The sequence below is a fragment of the Vicia villosa genome, linkage group LG7 (assembly GCF_029867415.1).
Source record: "Vicia villosa cultivar HV-30 ecotype Madison, WI linkage group LG7, Vvil1.0, whole genome shotgun sequence".
Lineage (NCBI taxonomy): Eukaryota > Viridiplantae > Streptophyta > Magnoliopsida > Fabales > Fabaceae > Vicia > Vicia villosa.
In genome coordinates, this window is record NC_081186.1 from 65,724,263 (window position 1) to 65,739,274 (window position 15,012).

Sequence of the window (15,012 nt, forward strand, 5' to 3'; positions counted from 1 at the left end):
CATGACTCTTGTTTTTATTAGCTCATATCAAATTCACATAATAATTGTGAGAAGAAAAAACTAGAAATTTAAACGATAATCATGCTTTTCACATGGACAGCTAGCAGTTCCATGTATACATTGGATAAATATCGAAATGAAGGGAGTTCGGGTTCCAAGGGTCTGTTCTTGGAGTTTCGAGTTCGATGGTGCCCGGGACCAAAACAAATTCCAAACTCTTAAGGACTACGCGGGGTGAAAGCCCTCAATGTGGATTAGTCGATCAGACTGAATTTATTTATTTGGTTTAGTTTTCTAAACAAATTCATTCCAAGTTTTGATGATGATTGGATTAGGTCGGTTTTCGATTTTCATTATCTCTATTCTCTATATTATAAAGTAATTGTGGTTGAAGAATAATTTTCCTGTACAAAACAGAAAAGATTTGAAATATTAAATATCTAGTTTTCAAATAAATAAAAAATTACATTATCAAGTTATCATATATTCTTTTACTATTTTAATTTAAATAGGAATCATTAATACTGAAATTTGAATATTAAATAGAATATATAATTATCAATACCTATAACTATCTATAATGGAGATATATATGTTTTTAGACTAACTTATAACTTATTTTTGTTCTTAAAACATTCTTTATTTTCTTTTTTTAATAAAATCCGGCTTAATTGCAGTTTTGGTCCCCCTTTTATTTATTTTTTTGAGTTTTGGTCCCCCTATTTTAAAATCCGGAATTATAGTCCCTATATTTTAGTTTTTTGAGGATTTTAGTCCCTCTGCAAATTCAAAGGCAATTTTAAATGAAATGATGCTCACATTAATGACGTGTCAATGTCAATTCAGCAGTGATATGTTCAAAAAAAACTATTTTTATTTAAGATTTATGTTAAACATGTCATCAATGTGAGGTTTATTTCATTAAAAATTGTCTTCGGATTTGCAGGGGGACCAAAATCCTCTAAAAACTAAAATAGAGGGACTAAAATTCAGGATTTTAAAATAGGGGGACCAAAACTCAAAAAAAAGAATAATAGGGGGACCAAAACTGCAATTAACCCTAATAGGCAATAAAGTACTATTAAAAAACGGTGTTGTTAGTAACTTCTGTCTGGTATCCATTATAAATATTTAAGTGTTAATAACTTCCATTTTTTTCATATTTATCCGTTACTATTTTCTCATATAAACAGTGGCGAAGTCAAAAAAGTTATAAAATCTGTGGAAATATTTAAATACCGCAAACTTATTATATATAATATATAAATAGTCATTAAACAGAATAAAAAATGAAAGATAACCTTACAATAGGATGTAAAATAAAAACACGAGGCAAATGTCCTTTCCGAGACTTTTTTACGGTGAATGTTCGAATAATATCAATATCATCAAGTGACTTGAATATCTCCCTCTCAGTGTGACATACCATCAAGTCATTGAACCACACATCGTTGATCTTATTGCGCAATTTAGACTTGATAATCTTCATTGCTGAAAAGGCTCTTTCAACGGATGCTTTCGACACTGATAATATCAAAGCTAACTCAATAAATTTGTAAACCAATAGAAATACCAAATGTCTCTCAGTTTGAACCATCTTCATAGCCAAACTTTGAACATCTTCACAAGTAAAAAATGAAGCATTTCTTTTCACTTGAAGAACATAAGTTTCAAGTTGATCCCTTATTGTTCCACGGTCAACATCAAAAGAGTCTCCATGACAAATATCAACAAGACGGACAAGCTTATCAACATCAAACTTGGAGAAAGAGTTCTTGGGTCAAGACATTAGAAGCAATCAAGGATAATGTTACTTCCTTCACTAAAGCGATGATCCATCTCGACACATATTTTGTCAATAGCTACATAAAAACTCTCTGCTCGGTAATAATGAAGATTAGTGAGAGTTCTTCCTTCTTCCCTTGACCGACCCTGAACTGGTATCTCATCATCCATATTTGGCATTGGAATACATTTAGCAACATAAAATTCATGTACATCGGCAAATAAATTATCCTAACCACTATCTCTCATTGTGGCCAACCGAGCTTTGACAATATCAACTAATTCCATAGCATTCATAATATTAAGATCATTTCTTTGCAATACATTTGAAAACTCGTTTGTGATACCAAACAACTTTAACATTAACTTCAAAATAAAAGAAAATTTAAAACTCTCCATTTTTTCTATCAAACCTGCTGCTTGAGATGCTACACATCCATCTCCATCAATCATACTAAGTACCTTTAACACATATGACCATATTTGATCCAAACGAATTAATGTAGTATGATGTGAACCCCGTCTAGTATCCTCGGGTCTAGTGAGACTAGATGATTGGTGCAATAACCTTCCTCTAGATATCTCACCCCTCTCAAGTTGATTTAAAATATCTTGGTGTTATGCTTCCGTTAAAGCATTCCTCCTCTTACAAGACGCACTCGTTGTGTTCACAATCAAGGATATGTACTCAAAGAAATCATGAATAGATGAGAAACTACTAGCAACAGACACAACAACCAATTGCAAATGGTGAGCATATCAATGGACATAGAAAGAATAAGGGTTTTCATCTAGAATCTTTCTTTGCAAACCATTAAATTCACCTCTCATATTTGTAGCTCTATCATATCCTTGCCTCCGTATCCTTGAAATAGATATAGTATATTTATCAAGAATACCATAAAGAGCATCCTTTAATGCCTCAGATGTAGTATCTTTGATATGATGTAGATAAATAAATCGTTCCACAATATGCCCTTTGTTGTTAACAAACCTAAAACAAATTCAAAAAGTTTACTTGGCGGCATAGTAAGTAATGAAAAATGGAAATTGAAAATAAATACAACTACTAACATCAACATCACTGCCAAGATCTTCCATAATCACATTGGTAACTTCATGTGCACAACACATTGCAAGCTCCTTTTGAATGTCACTGGAAACCATTATGCAATTTTTTCTACCACGTTCAAAAGTATCGCTCACTTGTTCATCCTTAGCTTTTACCCAATCTACCATCTCTCTAAAATTTCCCTTATTTAGAGAAATAGAGAATTCATCATAGCCACTGAAAGTCATGCCTTGTGCAATTAGATATCTTGAACAATCTACAGAACAAGTCAAACGAATCTTATATAATTCTTCCGACTCCTTGGTTGCTCTAGCAAACTTACTAGCCACACTTTGTCTTTGATTATTATAATCATCGTAGTGCTTAACACATGAGTTGTGCAAATTATTATGACTACCAACGTGATCTTTTAAGCCTTGAGATGCGTACTTCCAATATTTATATCCACTTTTAGTGAAAACTTCAAAACCAAAGTGCTCGGCCCTCCCTGGTCTCTTAAAGAGAAAGCAATAAAAACAATAAGCTACATCTTTAATCTCATTGTATTCTAACCATGCATAATTCTTATACCATGATTTACTAAATGCTCTTTTAGCACTTCCAAATGGAGTACGAGGAAAGCTTGTAAAATCTGGTTGCATTGGACGCTTCAATATATATGTTTTCCTCACTTGGTCTTGAATATCCAGAGCATACTCATTAATTTGTTTCGTAAGACCTAGATCACGCACAATCTCATTTGGATTAAACTCATCAATCACATTATCAGGTAGTGATTATAATTCGGTCTCCGGTTGCCCAACATTCACATTTTCAATACTTTCTCTATCAACCAAAAATCTCTTCATCTCTGTCATTGAATAAAATAAATCAAACAATGAATAACAATATAACCAATAAAATTATCACAAGTTGATAACTTTTGAGGATTACATTAAGTGTCTATCCTATTTTTCTATTTTACAACTTTGTTTCATATTATTCATTGATCCTCACACGGTTTCAAGAATAAAGGTGTGGCTAAATAATTATCATCTACCTAGCTAGCAACACACGAAGGGATAATAATATAAGTTACTGATCTCTTAAACTAGCATATGTGTATAACATAAGTTATCTCTTAAACTATAAACTAGCTTATAGATATAAGCTATTTTTTCAGCACATAGCTTATGTAATCCCATGATATCTTTTTCTCTTTCTTCTCATAATATCCTTCTTCTCAAACACTCTTCATCTTCATCGCCACAACAACACCATAACCTAATTTCCCACCACAATAAAATCAAATCCTTTCAAAACCCTACTAGAAAAGCCTTCTTTCAATTTCATTTCAATATTATTCAAATCATACACAAAAAATAAAACTTTGATCAAATCATCAACGTTCTTCATTCTCTAAATTCAAATCAAATCTTTCTCTCAAATCAAAATTTCATGAATCTTGCAAACTAGAAAATCAAAATATAAATGGAGAAGGAAGGTTACCAAATCGGGGAAGGTTGGGAAAACGTTAGTGGAGAAAGCGTGAGAGGCTTGGGGGTCGTCAACGGAGGTGGCTGTGGATAGTCTGCTGTCCGAAATACTGTGTTGGCGGTGTGGTTCGCATTGTCGTCTCTCTGTCTCTTTTTTTCTTTTGAACGTTTTACTTTCTCACTTTTTTCCTTACTTGTTTTAATCTTAATTTAATATTGGCTTTTTTTTAATCCTGCTCAAAAAAAAAAAATATTGGGCTGGACAATGGTCCACCCTAGCTAGGCCCAAGTTTTGCCTATGCATATAAATACTTTACACATCCGTAAAATTATAAATTTTTTAATTGAATTATGTATGATATGACAGAGATACCGTCAAATCATAGGTTACCAAAATTGTCAAGTTGGTTTTCATAATTGAGAAACAAATGAATCTAAATCAATTCTAAAATTAAAACACACATACACAATATCAGGGACTAATATGGTCTAAGATAACCCGAGAAGGTTGGTCTAGTGGGAGGCTGCTTGGGTCTTAAGGGTATGCTCCTCTCGAGGTTCTGAGTTCGAAGGAGCTTAGGACCAACTTTCGAAGACTACGTGAGACAGTAATACTCTCGGATGGATTAGTCGGTACGGAAGGAAGTAGACCACTCTATTAAAAAAAAATATGGTCTAACATTAACAAGTATTACTTTTATGTATCCTTTCTCTCTTTTATTTCTAATTATGTACTTTTTTTTGTTAACTTCTCATTTTGGTATTAGGTGGATGCAAAGAGTATGCCACAATGTATATAAGATAAAGAAGAAGATAAGAAAATTTAATGGAATAGTTTCAAATAAAAGCCTATGTGATTTATGATGTGAGTTGTTGTTTTAAAGACTTTGAAATTATTAAGTATTTATTATGCTTTTGTATTTTCTTTTCTTGAATTCATTTTAACCTTTCCATTTTTTTTAAGCTTTGATGTTCAATTTTTATATTATATTTTAGGTTAAATACAATTTTGATCTATAAAATTTCTCAAATTTTAATTGTTTGATTTTGGTCTCTCAAATTTTTTAATTGTTTAATTTTGTCCCCTTTTACATTTGATAATCCTCAAATAACATGTGGACTAAAATTTTTTTATTTACTTTTTCTCTCTCTCTTTTTTTTTTTTATAATTTTCTTTTCTACAATTTTATTTTTCTTCTCTTTTTAATAGTTAAACTTTGAATTTAATATCTTAAAATTTTTAAATATTTCATTCAACATATGCCTAATTGTAAATTATTTTGACAATGAAAAAGATAGTACGCTAGATAATTAAAATAAATAATAAATTCTTTGGCCAATAATTCCCTCGTATTTAAGGATAAAGTTTAGAAGTCTAACAATCATATTTTTTATAAATAAATTTTAATCTTTCTATAAGAGATATTGTAGGTTTGTCCTTATATTCTAAAATAACTTTGTTAAAAGATTCACACGTGTTATTGATTAAAGAATATGTTATTTTAATTAACTATTTTAATTAGTTAGTGGTTTATTTTTTTTTTTTGTCAGAATCATTTGTCATTAAGTATATGTTGAATGAAATAATTAACTATTTAAAAAAGAAAATAGAATTGATAAAGAATAATATATATATATATATATATATATATATATATATATATATATATATATATATATATATATATATATATATATATATATATAAAAGAGAAAAAAGTAATAAAAAAATGCAAGGTTTAGTCTACATGTTAAAGGAATGTTTCACTAACTAGTTATTTCTTGCCTAAACCTTCCATTTTAAATATCTAGGCAGGGGTGTCTAACACATTTCCCTCATCCAACATACTCTTGATCCTTTATTCGGCTGCAATGATAGTCTTTTCCTTTTTCTTTGGGTTTTATCATTATTTCTCCTATTCCTTGGGAATGAAGAAAATATGGTGGCGACTTGTGATTTTCCGGTCGCGACAACTAGAGACCTTCCTTAAAGAGAGTTCACTGTACCCTCTAGTTTTAGGGTTTGCGTGTTTTTCTTACATGTTTCCTTTTTTTAATTCTTTCCTTTTATTATTTTATATATATATATATATATATATATATATATATATATATATATATATATATATATATATATATATATATATATATATGGGACGACTCAAGTGAGAACACTTGGTTGTTATTATTATGAGAAATGAGAACAATGAATCACAACCATTAAATTTTGATTTGTTGATTTTAATGAACTAGATTGGTTTCTCTTTTAAAGATCCTTAATATTTATTTTAAATCAACATAGAAAGAGAAACCAATCCAATTCATTAAAATCAACAAATCAGAATTTAATGGTCGTGATTCATTGTTCTCATTTCTCATAATAATAACCAAGTGTTCTCACTTGAGTCGTCCCATATATATATATATATATATATATATATATATATATATATATATATATATATATATATATATATATATATATATATATATATATATATATATATATATATATATATATATATATATATATATATATATATATATGTTGAAGGTGTATGAACCTTCCATTGAAGAATAAGAGAAGAAGAAGCTCTAAGAAGATAAGGTTCTATATTGTGTGAACAAGATGATACAATACGTGTACAGATAGCTTTATATATACAGCCATATACATTGTGCCAGCTCAGCATTAGTAGAGTAACTAACTAACAGAAACAGTTGCATTATTTATCTAGTCAGCAAGCCTTTAAATATGCATAATATGCATATCTCTAACATCCCCCCTCAAACTCAAGGGGGCTGAGAATGCAGAACCTTGAGTTTGTTTTGCAAAAGTTCAAATGCAGCAGATCCCTAAGGCTTGGTCAACGCATCAGCAATCTGAGCAGCGGCTGGGACATGTTGAATAAGCATTTGTTTGGCCACGACACGTTCACGGACAAAGTGTATATCCAGCTCTATGTGCTTGGTACGGGCATGAAGGACTGGGTTGTGAGATAGCAAAACCGCACTGAGGTTGTCACATAGCAAAATAGGAGCATGAAACAGGATGTTAAGTTCAGCAAGCCGTGATTCCAGCCACAGCATTTCTGAAGTCGTATGAGCTATAGCCCGAAACTCCGCCTCAGTGCTGGAACGAGCCACCATGGATTGCTTTTTAGAGCTCCAGGCTACCAGGTTAGGACCAAAGAAAATACACGAGCCAGAAGTAGACCTGCGATCATCCGGGTCACTAGCCCAATCTGAATCACTGTAGGCGCGGATAGAGAACTTAGAGCCAGAGACGGAAGGGGCTAGAACAAGCCCATGAGTGGCAGTACCGCTCAAGTACCGGAGGATTCGCCTAACTGCAGACCAATGAGTGTATAACGGATTAGCCATGTACTGACAGGCTTTATTGACACTAAAGGCTATATCAGGGCGTGTAAGTGTGACATATTGAGGGGCTCCTACTATAGAGCGATATAAGTGAGGATCTGAAAAGAGATTCGTGCCATGTCTGCTTAACTTGCAGGTTCTCATCATAGGGGTAGGAACTCCATTTGCATTGACCATTTTGGCTTTGCTTAGGAGGTCCTTAATATACTTGGTTTGTGACAGGGAAAGGGTGCCATTGTCTCTGAACTGAACCTCAATTCCCAGAAAGTATGTAGGTCTACCAAGCTTTTTCAGAGCAAACTTGTGATGGAGTTTGTTAATAAGTTCATGAACAAGAGTAGTACTTGACCCAGTTAGAAGAATATCATCAACATAAACTAAGGCATAAAGAGAGATACCTCGCTTAGAGTATACAAAGAGAGAGGTGTCACATCTAGAAGCAACAAAGCCAAATTCCAAGAGTGCTTGAGTGAGTTTCTCATACCAGGCCCTAGGGGCTTGCTTAAGCCCATAGAGAGCTTTGTGGAGTTTGCAGACTAGAGTTTTGTCAGCAAAAACAAACCCTGGAGGTTGTGTCATATAGACCTCCTCTTGAAGGACACCATTTAGGAAAGCATTGTTGACATCCACTTGTTGAATATCCCATTGATATGTTAGTGCCAAACTGAGGATCACCCTGATGGTAGTTGGTTTGACCACAGGAGAGAATGTCTCTGTGAAGTCAAACCCATGCTCTTGATGAAATCCTTTAGCAACCAGCCGTGCCTTGTGTTTGTTGACAGTACCATCTGCATTCTGCTTAAGTTTGAAAACCCACTTGCAACCCACAGCTTTTCTGTCAGGAGGGAGCTGAGTCAAGGTCCAAGTATTTTTAGCCTGTAGAGCTTTAAACTCTTGTGTCATAGCTTGTGCCCATTCAGGAGAATTCAAGGCCTGTTTGACAGTGGTGGGTTCAGTTGAGGTCGTGGCAATGAGGGCTTTGGGTTTAGACATCCTTGTTTTGGCTCTAGTGAGCATGGGATGATTATTAACCAGTAATGTAGTAGGATTGTGAACAGAGTGAAAAGAAGATGAATTAGAAGACTCAGAACCAAGGATAGGGGAGGATATAGTGAGTTCATTTGAGGAATGTGGTAGAGACACAGACTCTATAGCATTAGGCTCCACATGGGAAGAATGTAAAGCTTCACTAATGACAGGCTGTATGAGCACAGGATCACCACTTTTTATGACATTAGGCATAACAAGTGAGGTGTTTAGAGAGTCAGGAGTGACAATAGCCTGAGTATAGGAGGATGCATTTACCCTCGGGCTAAGAACAGATGTGCTATGAGCAGGGGAAGAATTAGTGGATATTGGTAGTACTGCAGAGTCCAAAGGGACTGCAGGAGACAGCTTGTGATGGGACTGAGAAGCTGGAGGACTAAGCAGAGCAGAGTCTAACACATGGGTGACAGAGAGACTATTATCTGCTGGTTGTTGACCATTGGAATAGACCTCTGATGATGGTGTAGAGCCAGGTACAAGAGGCAGATGAGTGTCCATTGGTACTTAATGAGGACAAGAGATGGACCTTTGGGCATTGTGGTTGATATGTGTCACTTCAGTGGGAAAAAGTGTAGGAAAGGGAAACTTCTCTTCATTGAATGTAACATCTTTAGACACATAAATCTTGCCATCCTTGCTAAGACATTTAAAACCTCTGTGTTGAGTAGACACTCCCAAGTACACACATTCCTGGCTTCTGTACTGAAGTTTATGTTTGTTATATGGCCTCAGTAAAGGGAAGCAGGAACACCCAAAAACCTTTAGATTCTTGTAGTCTGGCTGTTTAGCATATAGAGCAAAGTAGGGTGAACTATGGTTGGGCAGACTAGGAGTAGGTAGTCTATTAATCAGGTGTGTAGCAGTGGTAACACTGTGGTCCCAATATGTCAATGGAAGAGAGGAGTGTGCTAAGAGAGTGAGCCCCATCTCAACAATGTGCCTGTGCTTCCTCTCAACAGTGCCATTCTGATGAGAGGTATGAGGGCATGTGAGTCTGTGTGTGATACCCAAGTCTGCTAGGAATTTTGTGAATGGCCTATACTCTCCACCAAAGTCTGATTGAACAGCTTTGATAGTGGTGTGGAACTGTGTTTGGACAAATACATGGAATAATTTGAATGCATTGAGTGCTTCTGATTTTTGTTTCAGTAAATACAGCCAGGTAAATTTTGTATGACCATCCACAAAGGCAATGTAATATTTATAACCAGAGCTAGAAGGTAAGGGAGAAGGACCCCATAAGTCAGTGTAGATAACATTAAAGGAATTAGCATATACAGTAGTGGTTAAAGGAGCATGAATCCTATGTGCCTTACCAAGATTACAAGCAGTGCAGCAAAAAGAGCTATTTTTATTAGAGGTAGAGATATTACACAATTTGAGGACTTGAGCTACAGAATTGAAATTAGCATGTCCTAACCTATTATGCCAGAGCACACTAGAATTACAAGTTTGTGTACAACTAGAATTGCAAAGAATATTAGGACTAATAGGGGAGGCAGTATAGCTTTGAACACCAGGAAAACGACTCAAGGCTTTAGTCTGACTTTTATGACCAGCTTGCTTCAGTTGATGCAAGAGTTGAGGAAAACAATAGAGTCCACTTGCATCAAGTGTGCCTTCTACAAGTATGTGTTTAGAAGCCTGAGATTTTATATAGCATTTATCAGGCAAGAATTCAAAACTCACATTATTATCACTTGAAAATTTAGAAAGAGACAGAAGATTTCTAGTGATTAGAGGCACATGTAAGGTACTATTGAGAACAAGACAGTGATTAGGAAAGATTTTTGAATAAAACTCAGAGGAACCAACAGCCTGAATATCTAGAGTTTGGCCATTGCCTACAAAAAATCTATTGGACCCTAGATATGGTTTCTTATTATGCAAAAAGGAATCATAGGGAGTTAAGTGGTGTGAAGCACCTGAGTCTGCGAACCAGGCCTGAGATTCCAGCTCCGATGGTAGAGAGTACTCCTGAGTGACTGCCGGAAGCCTGTTGGTGGTTGCCATCATAGCTACAGATTGAGAGTTTTGAGAAGCACCTTTGGTGTCTTCTTGCCCTGAAGAATTTTGTTGAGTTGTCTGATTATTAGAGGCAGTAGGTGGTTCAAAGTTTTCATCGAACCGGTGCCAGCAATTCAGAACTGCGTGACCATATTTGCCACACAGTTGGCAAGTAGGACGGTTTCCGGTGGGATTTGTGACTCTGCCACGACCCCTACCACGCGTGAATCGATTGTTACGACCCCTGTTACCTGAGTAGGCTCCTCTGGAGCTCCCAGCTTCATGACTTGTGTGAGCTACATTCGCACCAACACTTGTGACGGCCAGTTATTGACGGAAATTTTCCGATTGTGCTTCTTGCACATACAGTTGAGCTTCAACTTCGCACAAGGTTGGTGCAATAGGGAACCCATACATCTGCATAACAAACGGATTATACTCCTCAGGGAGTCCATTCAAGATTGAGTCAATTTGATCTTGCTCAGTGATGGGATCACCGACTGCCAACAGGGAATTGGCCATGGCTTTGATTCTCAACACAAATTCATTGATAGTCTTGTTGCCTTTCTTGGTAGATTTTAGCTCAACACGTAACTGGCGAACTCGTGCCTTCATTTGCGCATTGAAGTACTTGTGGATCTTATCCCAAACTTCAAAGGCATGCTTGCACGCCAGGACTCTCGGTAACACTGACTCAGAGATTGTGGAAAGAAGCCAGATGAAGAGAGCTTGGTCTTGAACAAGCCACGATTCATACTCAGTAGATATCGTACCTGTGAGACGATCTTCATTCGATTGAAACTTCTGCGGAATCTGCGGATTAACCACCATTTTGTGCATCTTCTGAGTGAGTATCACACCTTCCACTTGTTGATTCCAGAGCAGATAATTGTTTTCTTGGAGTTTGATCGAGAGCTTGGGACCAAAGGAACCGTTGGCTTTGGACGCACCGAACGGAGATGTGAAATCTGGCGATTGCGACGAGTCTTTTCCCACGGATATTACTGGATCAGAGAGATCCATGGTCGGAGAGTGGTGTGAGGAAGATGAGAACCAGAAAGGAGACAAGGATGGACCGGAAGCGCGCTGAATCAGGCGGCGATTGATACCATGTTGAAGGTGTATGAACCTTCCATTGAAGAATAAGAGAAGAAGAAGCTCTAAGAAGATAAGGTTCTATATTGTGTGAACAAGATGATACAATACGTGTACAGATAGCTTTATATATACAGCCATATACATTGTGCCAGCTCAGCATTAGTAGAGTAACTAACTAACAGAAACAGTTGCATTATTTATCTAGTCAGCAAGCCTTTAAATATGCATAATATGCATATCTCTAACAATATATATATATATATATATATATATATATATATATATATATATATATATATATATATATATATATATATATATATGAGGAGGGATCAAATTACACCCGGAGAGTTACACCACGAGTTACACTCGTTCAATAACCACATCTCGAATTAATATTTTTTAAATTCAACCGTTGGATTGAAACATAATATCATATAGATCATACCTATAAAGTTTGAGCTTAATCTATAATGATTTACTATATCATCAAGATATCCAAAGATTAACGTCAAAATGAGCTTTCATATAACGTTAATTTTGATGTAATTCAATGACATAGTAAATCATTATAGATTAAGCTCAAACTTTATAGGTATGATCTATATGATATTATGTTTCAATCCAACGGTTGAATTTAAAAAATATTAATTCGAGATGTGGTTATTAAACGAGTGTAACTCGTGGTGTAACTCTTCGGGTGTAATTTGATCCCTCCTCTATATGTATATATATATATATATATATATATATATATATATATATATATATATATATATATATATATATATATATATATATATATATATATATATATATATATATATATATATATATATATATATATATATATATATATATATATATATATATATATATATATATATATATATATATATATGGGATAGGATCAATTGACACTAAGGTGTCAAAGTTTAATTTGACATCAAATCTCAACCGTTAAAAAAAATTGATCCAACGATCATGTTAAATTAAAAAAAAATAGCCTATTTTTCTGCCTAAAAAATAGGTTATTTGTATGATCGTTTGATCTATTCTTTTAACGGATGAGATTTTGTGTCAAATTAAACTTTGACACCTTGGTGTCATTTGATCCTATATATATATATATATATATATATATATATATATATATATATATATATATATATATATATCAAGTGAGAGCATTTTCTAATGAGAGATGGGAGGAATAAATATCAACCATTGAATTCATCAAGAGAGAGAAATTAATAGTCAGATTAATGTACTAACATTCTCTCTCTTGATGAATCCAATGATTGATATTTATTCCTCTCATCTCTCATTAAAAAAATGCTCTCACTTGATATGGTCCATATATATATATATATATATATATATATATATATATATATATATCAATTGGTTGACAATTTTTCTTTTGTGTGTGAAGCTAAAACCCAAATTTGGAGGAAAAATGATAGGCTAAGACATAGACTCATTGTACTAGCCTGTGAGATGTCACATCTCTTAGGAGTACGAGGGCTACACTCAGAGTAGATATGCTCAAAGTTGTCTTCATGATAGGGCTAACCCCTCACAGTGCTGACGCTTTTGATGTGGTCCACTTATAGTGACCTTAACAATCTGTGAAACCTACGTTTCAAGCGTTGGTACCAAGGTCCTAATTAGTTAAGACTTATCCAAGATAGTCACAATGGTAGGGCTCGCCCCTTTATTTTGGTGAAACTCTGGGTATGGTTCATGATTCAATTAAACCTCTCACACAATAGACAAGAAACTCCATTTAGGTCAATAATGACCCTCCTTTTAAACAAAATATTTCTAAATGGGAATCTATCTTGCAAAAGCTACCAAGAAAATACTACCACCATAGAGGGGGGCAACTAATGCAAATAAAGAGAAATGTCATGTTCTCAATAAGATGATTAAAAGAAGAAGAATTAATAAGATCTATTTGGGCTTGATAAGAAAAAGCACCCATGGAAATGTCATGGTTAACATGATTATATCTCCAGTTATCTCTATCCAAAGTAAGTCAAATCATGGAGGACAGAAAAGGAAACAGGCGACCACATGTTTCTCATGCTCGAAGAAACATCTCCTACACCTAAATTTCAAATGAGACTCTCGTACCCACCGACCTATATCTCCTACAACCCCCTCGGGTAGATTAGAGGTGGTTAAAAAATCTAGGAAACTTAATATTAAGGGAAATATTTCCTAGCCAAGGATCTGCCCAAGAAGTAGCGTCAAGACTGAATCCACTCTTTTGCTAATATCATACACAAACAAGTCAAAACAGTCATCCTTTTTGTACCAAAGAAGAGACACTTATTTACACAAAAAAGATGTTGACCGAAAATTCGAAGTTCTACCTCCCATTAAAAAAGAAAAACTAGAGCGTATCATATCTAACTACAAGAATATCACACCAAATGTCGGAAGCTCCCGAGATCAATCTTTGCCTCTAGGCATGGCAACGGGGCGGGTCGGGGACGGTTTTTACCTCCCCCAAACCCAAACCCGAATCCCCAATCAATCCCCGTTACCCGCCCCAAACCCAAACGGGGATGAGGAATTAAAACCCAAACCCGTCCTTAACGGGTTCGGGTTGGGTTCGGGTATCCCCGCCCCGCCACCATGTATTTCGTAAAATCAATTTTTTTAATAAAAATATTTACTTTTTCAAAAATCAAATTACATTGTAAATAACAAAATAAAACAATCTCAAAAAATTTCATACATATATTTCAAATATTTAAAATAATAAATACAAATCAAATTATTAAAACATTAGCCACATATTTAATAATATAAATTATAAAATATAAATAATAATGTACATATTGAAATAAACGGGGCGGGTTCGGGGACGGGTTCGGGGTGGGTACTAGTGTCCCCATTACCCGACCCATCCCCATGTTTTCTAATCGGGGAAAACCCAAACCCGAACCCAAACCCAGTCAAAGCGGGTTTTCCCCGTCAACTTCGGGGCGGGTTCGGGTGGGTACCCGTGGGTCTGGGTTTTATTGCCATGTCTATTTGCCTCCATTTGACCAAATGAGGTAAATTAACCAAATAAAAATCTTTAATTCTCAAAACGCTTTTACTCTTCCGTTACAAAAATAAGTCCACTTAACT

At 34.8% G+C, this 15,012-nt stretch overlaps 1 protein-coding gene across 1 annotated transcript; it reads right to left on the reverse strand.

Annotated features, from left to right (window-relative positions):
- Positions 1-1,262: 1,262 nt before the first annotated feature.
- LOC131617333 (uncharacterized) lies at positions 1,263-4,500 on the reverse strand. Its single transcript, XM_058888642.1, has 3 exons — positions 4,346-4,500; positions 2,860-3,707; positions 1,263-2,779 (listed from the first exon to the last, which is right to left on the reverse strand). Exons 2-3 carry the CDS (start codon positions 3,496-3,498, stop codon positions 2,771-2,773), a joined length of 648 nt encoding a protein of 215 aa, XP_058744625.1. The 5' UTR covers positions 3,499-3,707; positions 4,346-4,500; the 3' UTR covers positions 1,263-2,770.
- Between the last annotated feature and the right edge of the window lie 10,512 nt (positions 4,501-15,012).